At 41.6% G+C, this 16,024-nt stretch overlaps 2 protein-coding genes across 9 annotated transcripts in view; one reads left to right on the forward strand and one right to left on the reverse strand.

Moving 5' to 3' along the window:
- Positions 1-293: 293 nt before the first annotated feature.
- Positions 294-5,143, forward strand: LOC103719148 (glucan endo-1,3-beta-glucosidase 1-like). 3 transcript variants are annotated; one of them, XM_088704360.2, is made up of 4 exons: positions 301-1,122; positions 1,218-2,513; positions 4,359-4,386; positions 4,770-5,143. In XM_088704360.2, exons 1-4 carry the CDS (start codon positions 1,050-1,052, stop codon positions 4,942-4,944), a joined length of 1,572 nt encoding a protein of 523 aa, XP_088560486.2. In that variant the 5' UTR covers positions 301-1,049; the 3' UTR covers positions 4,945-5,143. The 3 variants fall into 3 exon arrangements, with proteins under 3 accessions (XP_089781495.1, XP_088560486.2, XP_008806478.5); XM_008808256.6 differs by having other exon boundaries at positions 302-1,122; positions 1,215-2,513; XM_089925369.1 differs by lacking the exons at positions 4,359-4,386; positions 4,770-5,143 and adding an exon at positions 3,723-3,863 and having other exon boundaries at positions 294-1,122; positions 1,215-2,513.
- Positions 5,144-5,289: 146 nt separating this feature from the next.
- The window catches only part of LOC103719157 (Tetratricopeptide repeat (TPR)-like superfamily protein), a 12,257-nt gene continuing 1,522 nt past the window's right edge, over positions 5,290-16,024 (reverse strand). Inside the window, exons 1-4 of one of the 6 annotated variants that reach the window (XM_088704359.2) lie at positions 15,227-16,024; positions 14,843-15,150; positions 14,108-14,358; positions 12,184-12,974 (exon numbers count right to left, since the gene is read on the reverse strand). The exon at positions 15,227-16,024 is cut by the window's right edge and continues 1,522 nt beyond it. In XM_088704359.2, coding sequence (XP_088560485.2) covers positions 15,130-15,150; positions 15,227-16,024 — 819 coding nt within the window. In that variant the 3' untranslated portion in view covers positions 12,184-12,974; positions 14,108-14,358; positions 14,843-15,129. Of the gene's footprint in view, positions 5,842-6,230; positions 6,551-12,183; positions 13,935-14,107; positions 14,359-14,842 lie in introns of those variants that run through there. The other 5 variants (XM_089925367.1, XM_089925366.1, XM_089925365.1 and 2 more) reach the window with 5 other exon arrangements.

A 16,024-nucleotide genomic window follows, 5' to 3' on the forward strand; every position in this document is an offset into this window, starting at 1 on the left:
ACAAACAGTGCGGCAAATTAGATTGCCTTCTTTTTGGCCCGGCATTTGGATGGAGTAATTTAGACTAGGATCGGAGATATACCTCACGCTCTATATTATTTTTTTTCTTTTAATTTGGCAGGCTGTACTTACGTGAAAACTATATGTATGCCGTTTTTAATATATATATATATATATATATATATATTAAAAAAAAAAAGAAGGAAAGAAAGAGAGAAAGAGAGGCATATTTAGCTACACTAAACAGAGATGTCTAAATACCTCGGACCCACTGTAATCAATAACAAGAAATGTCACTCCATCAGTTGCTTTATTAATTTCCCTGCAGACATGCTTTGCTACATTAGGCAAAGCCATCTCACACGTGCTCCAGCATGTGCTAGATACTAGAATCACGTGGAACTCTTTTTTATAGGCGCCAAAACGGCTGGAACCCGGAACCAGAAGGATGCATGCCGCGTGTGCGCAGCTCGGTGTCGGCGAGAACGGACTCGCTGTCGAGCTCAGACGTACTGAAAAATTAATTCTTAAATCCTATGCCATGGAGAGCGCGTCATCCCATTCCCATTTGAAAAAAATCTAGCAGGCGGGTGGCCTCTTTGGTCTTTTTGACAGCTCCATTATGCCAAACAGTGAACACGAGATCTAATCCCATTTATGAAACCAGAAGAACACGGCATGTAGCGCAAACATGAAGCAACTTCCCTTCAAACAAACATTTCTTAGGCTGAACAAAACCCCTGAGATTGTCCCGCTCATCTTGTCCGCGTCCTCCTGACAATTCCCAGCCCCCAACCTCCTCTATTATTTCATCATTCACAAGTCCCACTAGTCACAAGTCTCAGAATCACATATTCCAGACACCAGGATAAAGACGGAGGGGGAGGAGGGAACAGTAAGAGAGAAAGGGAGGCTGTAAAACTTAAACACAGAGAGTTATTCCAGTATTCTACCCACCTTCTCCCCACCTTCCCTTCCGGAATAATGCTTCCCTCTTCCCCTGGGAATAGTAAAAGCAAAGACCAACTCCACTCGAAAAAGAGACACCCATGGGAATGACTCCCATGCTTTCCATCTTCCACTTCCTCCTCCTTTCCCTCTCCTTCTCCCCCTTATTAGCCGGTAAGACTGCCCTCCAAATCTCAACTTCTCCTCCTCTTCTCGACTCTCATCATCATTCGCCCATAAATAATTCCTCCATCGTATCTTTGCAGCAGCGGCGAATCAATCAGAAGGAGAGGAGGCGCCGTTCGTCGGCGTCAGCATCGGCACCGACGTCTCCAACCTCTTCCCGCCGGAGGATCTGGCGGCCTTCTTGAAGTTCCAGCAGATCACCCACATCCGGCTCTACGACCCCGACGCGGCCCTCCTCGCCGCCCTCTCCGGCACCGGCATCCGCGTGGTCCTCGGCGTGCCCAACAACCAGCTCCTGGCCCTGGGCTCTTCCAACGCCACCGCCGCCGCCTGGGTCGCCCGCTACATCCTTCCCTTCCACCCCTCCACCATCATCTCCGCCGTCGCCGTCGGCGACGAGGTCCCCACCTCCTTCCCTTCCGTCCTCCCCCTCCTCCTCCCCGCCCTCCGCTCCCTCTCCTCCGCCCTCTCCTCCTCCAACCTCTCCTCCTCCGCCCCTCCCATCAAGCTCTCCACCCCTCTCCCCTTCTCCGTCATCCTCGATCCCTTCCCCCCCTCCCAAGCCTTCTTCAACCAGACCCTCGTCTCCTCCTTCCTCCTCCCCCTCCTCCAATTCCTCTCCGACACCGATTCCCCTCTCATGCTCAACCTCTACCCCTACTACGCCTTCATGCAGAGCCGCCGCGTCATCCCCATCGACAATGCTCTCTTCAAACCCCTCACACCATCGCTCGAGGAGGTCGATCCCAACACCCTCCTCCACTACACCAACGTGCTCGACGCCATGATCGACGCCGCCCACTTCTCGATGAAAAACGTCAACGTCAGCAATGTCTCCGTTCTCATCACCGAGACGGGCTGGCCCTCCAACGGCTCCCGCAAGGACGAGCCCTTCGCCACCAAGGACAACGCCGACACCTACAACTCCAATCTCATCAAGCACGTCCTCGACCGCTCCGGGACGCCGCTCCACCCCGAGGTCACTTCGAGCGCCTACATCTACGAGCTGTTCAATGAGGATTTGAGGCCGGGGCCGGTGTCGGAGGGGAATTGGGGGCTCTTCTATGGGAACGGGACACCGGTGTACGTGCTTCATGTGTCGGGGAGCGGCGGGTTCCTGGCGAACGACACGACGAACAGGACGTACTGCGTAGCAGCGGAGGGGGCTGAGGGGAAGGCGCTGCAGGCGGCGCTGGACTGGGCGTGCGGGCCGGGGCGAGCGAATTGCTCGGAGATACAGCCCGGGGAGAGCTGCTACGATCCCAACAACGTGAGGAGCCACGCATCGTATGCTTTCGATAGCTACTACCAGAAGGAGGGGAAGCTGGCCGGCTCGTGCCACTTCCAGGGGGTGGCCATGGTCACCACCACCGATCCCAGTAAGTTTGCCGACCTCTTTACTCCGGCAGTCCGTAGTCTATAATTCTATGCTGTAGTGCATTAGTTTGAATGATTTAGGGTTGTTGTTACTGTTGTTGCTTGTTATCGTTCGTGAGCACTGAAAAGGGATCTTCGTTTCTGCGCGCGGGGGCGGTGGGGCTCGGAGAGGAAATGGGTTGGTAGAAATGGAGTCCTTTGGGGGGCAGAAGAGAGTGGGATGTGAAAGGAGATGGCGCTGAGGGTTGGCCCGCTTCGGGGAGCGATATGGAAGCCAGAGGGAAAGCAGAGTACGAGCTGAGGAGTGTGGGCTGGATCCTGCTGTAAATTTTGTTTGTTACTCGCCTCTGTCCGTAGGAAATCGTCACGATTTTTGGTTGGAATCCACGCATAGACCTCTGAAAGAGCCAGGTTTTGGATTTTTAATGCTGGTTTCTGAACACCGATAAGAAAGCTTTTGGGTTTAATTAATGGGCTACTAAACTTTACTTCTTTTTTTTTTTTGCGGGTAAATCAGATAAATTAAACTGGATGAGTGTAAATACATCCGTAAAGACCAGCAAATAAAATATTTTATAATAGACTAGAAAAATTTGTTGTGGAATCCCATAACATAGTTATGATGTAATCAGCCATATAAGATGTCACCACCTCTCTGTATGTATGAGAAATCTCAATGGAAAGTAATGTATACAACAGTCATATGCAATTTTTCAGTATACATTAGTTTGCTGCTAAGCAATTCAAATTTTTTTGTATGCACATGAACACACTGAATCTTTAATATAGCATATAAGTCCATTTGATCATGTGAGCATGCGACATGGTGGGCTTTGGCTTTTTACTAGCTGTAGCTAGAATGAGTATGCCTGGAATATTCTTTCTTGAAGTTAACAAGGAGAATTGTTGGCAGACTTTGCAATTACAATTTGTCATTGACCATTCTAGCCTTATTCTTCCTATTGACCCATCTTATGCTGCTAGGAGAGCCTCTTCCCTGTCAAAGCCATCTTTTCTTCCATTCTCTGTTGAAGCCTCTCATAATATCGATCATTTGGCATTAGCAGTAAACCCTTAACAGCCAACCGAAGAAATTATCAGTTTCGCAAAATGAGCGTTTTATATGGAACATTAAAGAATTAGAGGGTTTATATGCAAATTTGTTGAGAAGATTTCGAGTACTAATATGCTTAAAATGACTTTCTAATCAGAAAGGTAAGCTGGCTTTGCAACAAAAAGCTGTGTTCCAATTCCCAAGTCAGAGACATAACAGCGACGTCATTGTTTGGACAGCCACAAGCCCATAACCGACAATATTGTGGATCTGTAGCTGCAATAAATAGAACAGCAAATTCTTACTATAGGAATACATCACTAACAGGAATCTTTGAAGAGGTATTTGTTTTTTTTTAATCTTTTTTCTTTGAAAGTTTTTCTGAGGTGATGCCATCTTTGGCCCTAAAACCAGATTGTTGTTGGGTAGCTCAATAATTTATCATTGCAATGTATCTATAGAGTCCCCACCAAATCGAACAGCTTTTATACCCATTAATTAGCCAACTTAATTGCTGACAACCAGTTTTCATGGATCCTGAGATGGTCCTGCTTGTTATCACCAATTGCGCATGACACCATCAGCGCCATTTAATCAAAATCTTTTGCTTTGCATCTAAGGTATCATTATGTGACTATTGCATACTCGAGGATTCATAATTTGGCTCTAGCTTTTTAGGTATTAATATTGTTCAAAGTTTTTATATTTTATCATCATTGTTGCTACTAATATTATTTTTCTGGCTGTCCTGGTACATTGGTTGCTGAGAAACAAAGTTGTGGTTGTGTTGCAGGCCATGGGGATTGCATCTTTCCTGGAAGGTGAGAACCCTCCTAACCTTCCTGCCTTTTCTCAAAAAATTAAAGATTATGTTTAAAGTTGAGCACTCTGCTGTGAGTGCTGTCTCAATAGTTGTTCCTCAGACTCCATAATTTCTAGGTTAAATCTTATTCCTCAATGATTGGCAATCATTTAATTAAAGCCTAAGCCATGATGAGCCCATTTAACATTGGTGGGGAAAAAGTATCGTCTAAATGTTTTGAATTCCTGGATATTCCTGAAGAATATTTTCACATTTGATGTGGTACTTCTGTAAGATGCATCGTGGAGTTAAAATTTATCCTTGGGCATAATTTTTTTGTGGTAGCTTCAACAAAAATCTAAATTATGGTGGGCCTTTCTATTTGTTTTTTTTTTTGGGCAGCCAGCAAGAGAGGAACATCACCAAGGCAGGAATCAATGCAACTCAGACAAGTAAGGCTGAGGGATACACCAGATTGAGACCAAGAAAAAGATGGGATCTGAGCTTCCACATTCTTTCCATGGTCATGAGCATGCTGGTGGTGGTTACTTTCTCCACCTCCAACTTCTGGACTTGATGGCAGGCAACAAAGAAGTGTGTGCATTCTCTTCATCAATTTTGTAAAAGCTCATGATTTACGAACATCGTCCTCGTTATTCATTTTGTCATATCATGTCCTCAATAATTTTTTTTATTGCGATATATTTGTTTTTACCTGTCATTTACTTTTGGGGGCAATCAAAAGAGTAGGAGCCAGAAAGGAAATGGCTAAGAAACTGGTTAGAAGTGTGTGCCTGTGCAGTTGCTTGTTTGTTTCCAGCCAGTTGCCTCATTTTGAGGAAATGGAATTGAATCTACTTACTAGATCAGTTTCCTGATAGGCAGTAGTAGGCTGGTAAATATATTCCCAATGACCATGAAGGTCACAGTCTCTATCATCACTTTGCCGAAAAATAAATAAATAGATAAACAAAAGCTTAGCAATTCTACATGGAAAATTGTGGCTCCCAGTTCCTACTTAAAAGCATGACACCTTGTTCAACTTTGCTGAAAAGTTGGCAAGCTGATTTCAATCCATACGTTTGATATGGCGCACAGCATTAAATCTGCAATATTAAGGACTAACAACTATTTCACTGTAATACGAGTAATACAGTAGTTTTTTGGTGGTATCCTGCTAAGCAAATGTCATCATGCTTGAATAGTTTGATGGTCAATGGTTGCTGTAGTCACTGCTGCCATAATCTGGGTGCATGCTAATGTATTCAGATCTCCACATCTTAAAAGTAGCATATTACCATTTGATTGTTCTCAGAAAGGAGAGAAACAAGAAGCAATGCTGATAGAAATTTTACTCTATACGAAGAAGGGAAAGAGTAATGAGCAGCTCTTGAAATCAAACTCAACAAAGGTATTGGAAATTCTCTATAGGCACAAAGTGCTGAACCTATCATGGCCAATCAACTGAGGCAAGCTGTTCCTGATCAGCATCAATTAATTTCTTAAAAGGTTCAAGAAACCACCCAAGTCAGTGCCTATTATATAAAAAACTTAATCAATACCATTGAACATAAGAAAGATGATGACAACACTAGTTTGGTTTCATTAGCTTCCATACTTGGAAAACAAATCGGTTCATCTTCTCCTTCCAAAGTACCACTTTTTTAGTTAAAATACATGAATTGTATTCTATTTAAGCATATTGATCTGCTTATTTTACAGATTCATTGCTCAATGGGGCAAATTTCTACTGCTTCCTTGACCGATCATCAGGACTGTTGGGCTCAATCCGTGGCAATTTCTAAATAATCAATTAGTTTTACCTCAGAAGTCTAATATCGAGAAGATAATAGAGGTACACTAGATGAAAGAGCGAATGAATCCCTGAACATCGAGGCACCTGCACGGTTTGTGTCTCACAATGATGATGCAAATCATCTATCGTCTGGTACCGTGCCAATTACATCAACTGTTAATATCGATCTAAATTATCTATCATGTCATGAAAAAATACCTTTTTACCTGAGCTGACAGACTATTTTTTGGCAAACGGATCCACCAGTTTCAAGGGCAATTGGTCAGTCTGTAATGTCCTTGTCGTGCCATCACCATCATCTCCACGGGCAAAAGGCTCATTAGGCGAGGAAGTCTACTTTTTGATGTAATCAAGGGCCAAAACAGGCCTGTTTTGGATCAAAGTCAGAGCGAGTTAAATTTGATTCAAAAATTCTAAAAAAAAACAAACAAACAAATTAAAGGGAGATTATGATCCCTACCTAAACATCCACCATTAGGAATAATAACATGAAGCCGTGGCCAATGCGAACGACCAGCGGCTGCTAGAGCTGCTGCAACCGGCGAATGGCCCATTTTAAGCGAGTTTATTTTTCGGAAAACCTACTTTTAAATTCCCTTTTTTCCTACGAATGATCACCGCCGAGCCCCCCCTCTCCCTTTTTCTTCCTTATCTCTGGTGGCCACCGAGCCGCCACAGCTAGAGGTGCAAATGGGTCAGGTCGGATCGGATCCTGGGTAACTCCGATGCGATCCGGTTTTTTGTTCAAGTCCTAATTTTGGACCTAAATCTGACTTGGTCGAGGGTCGGGTCGGGTCGGATCTGGGTTGGGTCCGGGTCGGGTTCGGATCTGAATCAGATCCAAATTTTTTGTACTTTTAGGAAGAAATTTGGGCAAATCTAATTTGGTCATATCATATTTATGAGGTGCTGGGTGACCCATGACTTGAAAGACTTGCAATTGACCTCCAGTCAGAAAAGATGACCCATGACTACTAACTAAGTCGGTCTACAAGCCAAATTTCATATCACACTATTTTTTGTCCATATGACTGATTAGACGGAACTTGGTGTCTCCCAGCTCCCCTCTCACGAGGACAAAAAAATATCCTAGACCTTCTTCCAAAATCCAATTCCATTGCAGAAAACTGGCACATGACCCATATTCAGTTCAGTGTTCCCTCACTTCCTCCCTGCAAGAGCTAAAAAAAATAGAACCCAAAAAACAGAAGGAAAAAAAAAAAAGCCAGCTACCTAGACACCAGAGGTATCAACAGTGTAATAGATCGAGAGAGAATCCTGATGGACTAATAGTACTATAACCCACCAAAAAAAAAAAACTCCCTTTTGCTTCCCCCCCCCCCTCTCTCTCTCTCTCTCTCTTTTCAGGTCCATTCGGGTCGGGTCGGGTCCGTTCGGTAATCCCAGACCCGACCCAAAAATGATTCGGGTCCAATTTTAAGACCCGACCCGAACCTGCGGGTCCTAAAATTCGGATCAGATCGGGTCTACGCGGGTCGGGTCGGGTCGAGTCTCGGGTCGACCCGACCCATTTGCAGCCTTAGCCACAGCCAAGCTCCACCCCTCCTCGACGCCCCACTCAAAACCTCTTCTTTCTCATTTTTGTACGCGCTCCTCCTTCAAGTTTAGGATTCTTTCCCCGAAGCACATCCTAAATAATCTTTCTTGTAGTGATCCCTCCTTTTGTGCTCTGTTTTACCTTGTTTGGGCTTTGCCGCTACAAATCTCACCAGAATCCATCACCGTCGGCCGAGATCCATCATCATTGCTGCCCACGATGAGTCCCTCACCATCTCCAAGCTCTGTGGCCGAGGAAGATGCCATCAAGGCAGATTGGGGCGCTTCCCCTCTCCTCTCCCCTTGCTCAGCTCTGTGTGCGGGCGGAGCATTGCTGCACGTTGAGGCTACAGCTGCCTCACCATAGGTTGTGCCGCCCTGACCTCCCTCTCCCTCTTCTCAACTCCTCCAGGTGGACCCAAGCCCAAGCCCAACCTCCTATTTTGGTCCAAGCCAAGATCTTCTCGGTCATTCCATCTCCGCCAGTTGTCACCATCGCCGGCGACCACTCGTTAAGCACCGTCGCTGCTACCATCATAGCTGGCTGCCATCAAACCCTTGCCTGGTCTCTCCTCTTCTTTTTTTTTCTTCACTCTCTTCCTTTCCCTTCTTTTCTTCTAAATTCTTCCCTTTTCTTCCCATATTTTACATATTTAATATTTTCTAAAAAAAAAGAAAGACACTCATCTCTTGATCGAGTCCACATTATGTTTAGATTTAGACCTCCCTCTGATAGTCAACCTAGACCACATAGACCGAGCCTGCGATCAGACTCAAAATGAAATCCAGATCGAGCTTCTCTCTCTTCGCTTTAATCTTTTCGTCTCTCTCAATTGAAGGCTAACAGTATTAATTAAGTTGATCAGAGCCTTCAACTCCAGAGCAGTATCAAAAACTTATGATTAGTTTTTTCAGTGATCCAATTAAGAAGGAAGATTTCCTTCAACTCGCTTAACTCGAATCTCTCTAAAGATAACTAGAAGAAGATTGAGGAATCTCGAAAGTAGGACTTTAAGTCCTCTTTTCTTTTAGTAATGATTAAAAAAATGAGGTACATAGCCTCTATTTATAATGTGAGGTCCGTCCTAACATAATTTGGGTCGGATTCCTCTTTCTAATCCTAGTAGAATTCTTTTTTTTCAAAATAGACATCTCTAGTAGAAAGAAGCTAAAAATTTTGAGAAGGTAGATTTCAACTTTTACATTAACTTTGCCTTTTGTTGCTTCACCAAATTCTTTTCAGATAGAGAGCTACGCTCGATCAAAGACTTATCCGAAAAGAAAACTTTTGGTTTGACCAGCCCGTTTTTGGATCTAACAGTGGAATTTTATCCCAATTTAACCTTCTAGTTGTAGGTCTCGGAAAGATATCCAATTTTAAAAGAAAAGATCATCTCAATCGAACATCGAATGGCTAAGTTATGGCCTCCAAAAGTTTGGCATTCGACTCGGCTTCCCGATGTGGCGGATCTCACTCCTCATCCAACCCTGCTCGTAGCGACTAAAATGGTCCACATCAAATCTAGTGATCCTTCTGAATCAAGGCTCCTCTTGTTTAAGAGATTTAGCTCTTACTAAATCAAAACTGGAGGTGGAAAATGCCTACTTCCCCATCTCGCGATTGAACCATCTAGCTTTGCTTAGAGATGGTTTTTTGGCCTGGCTTTTCTTGAGTCTCAGCGAACCACTTGCTCTGTTCCTACATTGGAACTTCGTGGTAGGGATGCTCCTTGTTATCCTTCCTCGTCGATGATGACTACAACGACTCCTTAATCTTGATTTCCGTATATCAGTCAATAGAACCAAAAAAATGAGAGCTTAACCACTCATAAGTAGTATCATATGTTTGTACCATCATCACAAACTTGTTGTAGGCATTAGCAATTGCAAGGTCTACGTTTTCTTGTGTTTTGGAGGCATTGATCATAAACTCCTTTCCGTCCTTCACGAGCTAATTCTTCTTCAGATGTCGGTAGAAGATTGCATCTCGATCCCAAAGGTATGAGCTCCCAAGGATAACCTGGTAAATATCCAAAAAAATTGCTTCACAAGTTACCTCGTCGATAAACCTCTCAGTTATAGCAAATTTGAAGGTACACTACTTCGTGATCTTTAATTCAACGTCCTTCTAAATCCAACCAAGAGGATAGGGATGTAGATGAGGCTTAGTCTGCAACCCTAACTTATGAATCAGATTTTCAGAGATGAGGTTCTTCTAGCTTGCAGGACCTACAATAGCCTCAATGATACTCTGCTTTAGTAGAATCTTCAAGCGGAACAGTTCCTCTCGCACCTCTAAATCTACTTCAATAGCTGTCGGTTTTCTCGCCATCAGACTTAATTTAGAATCTGCTAGCTCAAGCTCAGACAACTCTTCAACTTTTATAGCATTGAGAACCACTTTTTCCTTCTTAGAATCCTCTTCTTCTTGTGTCTTCCTCTTCGTTCGCAGCTTGGCGTGAAGTTTCCAACACCTCTCCTTGGTGTGTCCATAGAGGTTACGATGATCTTAATAAATTTTTCGAGTCATGTGGGTGTGCTTCTTTCTTTTCTTCCTCTCTTAACATAGATTTCTGCTATTTTTTTTTTGAACTTGTCGCCCTTTTTACCTTCTCTAGGATGATTCTTCTCCTCAATTGCCATGGCCTTCACACTGGTTTCCCTAATGTCTTTAACTTTGAAGAGTTTCAGCTCATTTGGATGCTCTTGTGGAGACTTCTGATGTATTTCATAAAAACTGCATGATCGTTGATGGAGATTCTGAGAAAGATTGCTTGCTTGTGGAACTCGGTGGTGTAGTTCTGGACAGACTAATCATACTTTTACTGTAGGTACTACCACTTGATCCAATGATTCTCCTTGTGGCCGATTGGATAGAACTGTTTCTTAATTAGGCTCTTGAATTTATTTCATGTCAGATTTGAAACATCGTTGTTCCTCATGTACGAATTCCACCAGGTAAGAGCATGGCTAGAAAGCTTGAGATGGGCAAAAGCTACCTTTTGAATACTAGAGTATTCATAGATAGTAAAATATGTCTCGAACTGGTCTAGCTAGTTATCTATCTTTTTCACATCATCAACACCATCATATATAGGAATCTTAATTTGAGCCTCAACTTTAAACGATTGAAGAGATAGATTTTTTATACCCCAAGGTCGCTCGTCCTCATCCTCCTCGCTGGATGGTGGTTCTTCATTTTGAGCCATAGGAGACAGCTTTGTAATAGGAGTTGTTGGTGCTTCTGTTGAAGTTATCGCCAATTTCGAGATGATTTCGGAGAGTTGGGCAATCTTCTCCACTAGTCGTATGAGACATTCCTTTATCTCATCATCATCTATCGAAAACGAACTAGCAGCCATACTCGCCTTTGTTGTTCGACATACTTGAAGCACGAATAGTCCTTCTCCTAATTGCTTTATTGCTCACGCGTCTGGACCATAAATAGAAGCCCCACAGATATAGAGGACCAGAGATCTAATACTATCTTGATCTGATCGGAAAGATTTTCTTCAACTCGCTCAACTTGAATCTCTCAGAAGATAACTATAAAAAGATGGAGGAATCTCGAAAGTTGATCTTTAAGTTTCTTTTTCTTTCATTAATGATTCAAAAAAATGAGGTACATAGCCTTTATTTGTAATGCGAGGTCCGCCTTAATATAATTTGGGTCGGATTCCTCTTTCTAATCCTAGTAGAACTTTTTTTTCCAAAATAGACATCTCTAGTGGTAAAAAGCTAAAAATCTTGAGGAGGTAGATCTCGACTTCTACATCAACTTTACCTTCCATCGCTCTGCTAAATTTTTCTCGGATAGAGAGCTACGCACTTGCTAACAAAGACTGGCAATTATGGTTACACTGTGGTCAATGCACGACCGGCATAATTACTGCCACGTGCTTTTCACGCGGGGCGGTTTTCATATTGTATATCTGCAACTAACCGTTTACCTTGCAATTAATGCACATTGCGCCAAATCAGATAACAGATTGGTATGCTATCCTATATAAAGAAGTGGCCCCGGGGTCCTCAAGTAAGCTCATTCAGAGACTCCCTACTCAACAAAAATGTCTTTTTTCATACTGTTGCCTCACTATTTTGACTTAGGCATCGGAGGATCCCCAGCCTCACTATTTTAACAGTAGTCTGCCAACCTCCTGAATAAATGTTTTTTTTAAAAAAAGAAAGAACTATTTAGCCAAGAAACAACTAATTTTTACAGCCATAGCTTCACATCTTCTGCCCCATTAGTTTTTCAATAATTTATATGGTAAGAAAGAAGATCATCATGATTACAAACATGCATACAGCCGTTCCCGCCTGAATTGTTTTCCATCATAGGGGGTAGAGACTAAGGCTAGTGACAGTAAATGTCTATTTTCATGTTTAATAAACATGTTTTCCCAAGATTCAGGTTTGCAAACAAAAAACAAACAAATTCTCTGACCAAATAATTGTATATCTTCATAAATTATATTAAACAATACTCAATCAATAGATTCATTGTACGCAATCATACAGACAGCAAGAATTCTTCAACAACCAACTAACATAGAAAATGCATCTGAGCTGGTATCTTGTACAAAGAGAAGGAAGCAAGCTGACTGCAAACCTCTTTGTTTATGACTCCAATTTCTCTGTCAGTTATGAACAAAGGAATGGTAAATCCATTCACAAAAAAGATTTAACAGCATGCTTGAAAACAACTGCCTATATTCCTTTATTTTTCACTTACGTACAGAGAAAAAATGGAGAACTTCAAATTCATTGGGTATTATTCCAGAAGTTTAAGGTTGAAGGATATCAGCATGCCATTTATCAATTATTTTCTCTACGCCTCTTCTTTCATGCCCACTCACTTCCTATCGGACCGTCGAACGGTGGAAGCAAAGCATCAAAACAGCCCCCAAATAATCTATTATTGTTGTCAAAAACAGAATGCAGTAAAGACATCAAACCATTTATGCTAATGAGCATCTGTCAAAAATCTAACCTGGCTACAGGATTGGCATAAACAACACAACAGATATAAATAGGAGAAATGAGAGGCATTAAAAAGAAAAGAGAACTACGAGGGAAAAACCGACAAGAAGGCAAAACTGAAGACACCTCCTTGCCTCCTTTGCTGGAGAAACCATGTTAAACATCGTGCCCTTTCCTAGTGAGCCCTGTTCCGGCAATACTACTCTCCTGTGCGTTGAGGCATCTAGCCTATGGTCAACCACATAGGCTCCCTGCAATCCATCCCCACCATTTGAGTATGAATCATAGGAGCATTTTCAAAAGCAAGCAGTGATTGACTGCCAGTGGTTATAACAAAAATTATTTGTAAATAAATACTTTCATTGCGAGTTGTGCAAAATTTTCTTTTTCGTTAAATCAAGAATTCTCCCTGATATAGCAGTAATATTTTAAAACTGATTTATTGCTCTATATTATTCTTTCTGAATTTCTTAATGTTATTTCTGTTATGGACCGGAAATAGAAGAATGTACATTTCCTTGCTGACCTCTTGGTAACTTCCTAGGTGTAACGAGGCACAAGTTTATCAACTACCTATTCTCTTTCCATTATGTTACCATTAAACTTTTAGGTACAAACAACGGACCAGAAAATAACATGTATAAACATATAATGGATTCAGGACCAGTGTACTCATCCACAAGCTCTAAATTGAATATTAATTTAGTGAATATATTAGGAATACAGAAGTCACATCTATACTTGTCCATCAGACGTGACAAACGCTCTTTGCAGCATAACATGCTCGGTTTATGGTGTGCATCTTCCACTCGGTGTAATGATAGAACCCTTAACTATCATAAAAGACATTCTACCCTGTGTTTCCATTTTTGCTAATTAAATATACTTAGAAATCGAAAATTGTAACTAGACTTTCCACATCCTAGATCTCTTATATAATCCATAAAATTTCAATCTGCAAGCTCTATTTTGCATGATTATTAGTAGTAAGGGCTCTATTCCCTAAAATGTATGGATGAGTTGTCTTATAACTCATTACCTAATGAACCCTATAAAATGACCGTCAAACACAATGCAGTTACCAAAGGTGGCAATTTCAACACCAAACTATATCCAGAAATGTATAAAAAACACAATAATTTTTCTAAGAAAAAAGAATAACGCACTTGAAAATGGATAAACATAAGCAATAGCATTCAAATCCATTGATCCTGCAGGAATTATAAAAGCTACTACAATCAGAAAAAAACAGAATTATAAAAGCATTAATCAATATGAACCTGGAAACATATGAGATCAAGAAATATAAAAGCTATAAAAGCTATAATTAATCTGTTATAAAAGCTATAAAAGAAAAGGCAATTGTGCATCAATCAGTACGAACCTGCATGCAGAAATATAACCTCTCAGCTACCAACTCCTGTGGTACTGAACATTTACATTCTTTCCACCAGTTGAGTCTTGAAAATTCCGCAAATATTTTGTGTGACCTCCTGCTTGATGATAATCATGGTTATAAATAAATACTGCTTTCGTGGTGACTTCTGATAGGACCAAACAGCCAGATGTATAGAGCACAAGTCAGACTTGGAAACATATAAGAGCACAAGTCAAACGCATTCAAATCCACTGATCCTGCAGGAATTATAAAAGCCACTACAATCAGAAAAAAACAGAATGTTAAAGTTACTGGATTGAGAACCTTCAGAAACAAACAAATCCTGCATGAAGAAACATGAGTTTATGATAGAAATAATATTGACGTACAGATGTTTGAAGGTGCTGCTTCCTATTTATTTGTTGGCAAGAAAAGACCGTATTGAATGAAAAGAGGGGTAAGAAAGATTATTTCTCAAAAAGAATAACTAAAGTATGTAAGGGCACTAAAGGTGAATTGACACCAAAAATTTACAAAAATATTCTCTTTGCTTTATTTTATTGGATCCCTTCAGACATATACACAAGTCCTCCATGAAAAATATGTATAAGTTAAAAAATAAAATAATTTTTTGTACAAATAATCAGGAAGTGCCACTTCCTGTTTTTGATTAACAAAGAATGATTGTGTTACAACAAAGTAACAACTGAGAAAATGAAAACATAAATGGTGTAGTGTTACCAGCAAGTAGTTCAACGCTTTCACAGGTGTTCTCTTAGTGGTCAGTCTAGCATATTAATGGCAGTATGGATGACATGAACAAATGTGAGCAAAGGTGATATTTATCAAGGTTCATGTTCTTGAAGAACTCAGTTGATGATTCCTGCTCCTTGAAATATCTGAAAGCAAAAGCCTCTGCTTCATTAAAGTCTTGCTGCAGATAGATAGTTTTGGTGAGAAGCATTGACTCTAGCATGCTTCAGGTCATTCGTGCCATCTTGATGCTTTTGGTGCATAGCCAGATTCCCTCATCTCAAAGCCCAACAATCCTAGCATTACATATATAGCTTCAGAAGCTGGGTGAGACTTGTCTTCTACTATGAAGACACTGACCTCTCCCCTTACCTTAATCCAGCTTTTTCCAGGAGACTTCCTCACACCACTTCTTTTCATCAACTTCCGTAGCCTTGCAAAGTCATCCCAATGGCCTGAGGAAGCATAAATGTTGCATAACAAAACATAAGCTGCAGAATTTGAAGGATCGATCTTTAATATACCTTCTGCTGCTCTCTTTCCAATCTCGACATTATTGTACACTCTGCATGCAGCCAGCAAAGTTTTCCACATTACAACATCAGGTTCAAATGGCATCTGATCAATAAATCTTTCAGCCTCACTCAATCTGCCAGCACGGGCAAGTAAATCCACCACACATGAGCAATGCTCTCTTGTTGGTACGATGCCATGTTCATCTTCCATTATACTGTAGTAATAACACCCTTCATCTACCAATCCAACACGGCTACAGGCTGTAAGAACCCCAACAAAGGTAACATGATTTGGCCTAATTCCCATACTTTGCATACATGCAAACAGCTCAAGAGATTCTTTTGCATATCCAAACTGAGCATACCCGACAATCAAACTGCTCCACGAGAACACATCACAGTTATTGCCCATCCAGTCAAATAATTTTCTTGCATCATGTAAGCTTCCACATTTTGCATAAGTGTCAATTAGACCATTCCTCACCATGGCATCAGCCTCCAATCCAACCTTCAAGGCATAGGCATGAACCTGATTTCCCATTTCTAGATAACCCAAGTCAGCACAAGCACTTAATATCATATTTAAGGTTATCTGATCCAACTTGCTGTTTAAACTTCTCATTAGCTTTAACAACCAAAATACCTCTTCAGATTG

Source organism: Phoenix dactylifera, chromosome 9 (genome assembly GCF_051530095.1).
Source record: "Phoenix dactylifera cultivar Ajwa chromosome 9, Ajwa_hap1_PhDact_Kaust_v1.1, whole genome shotgun sequence".
NCBI lineage: Eukaryota > Viridiplantae > Streptophyta > Magnoliopsida > Arecales > Arecaceae > Phoenix > Phoenix dactylifera.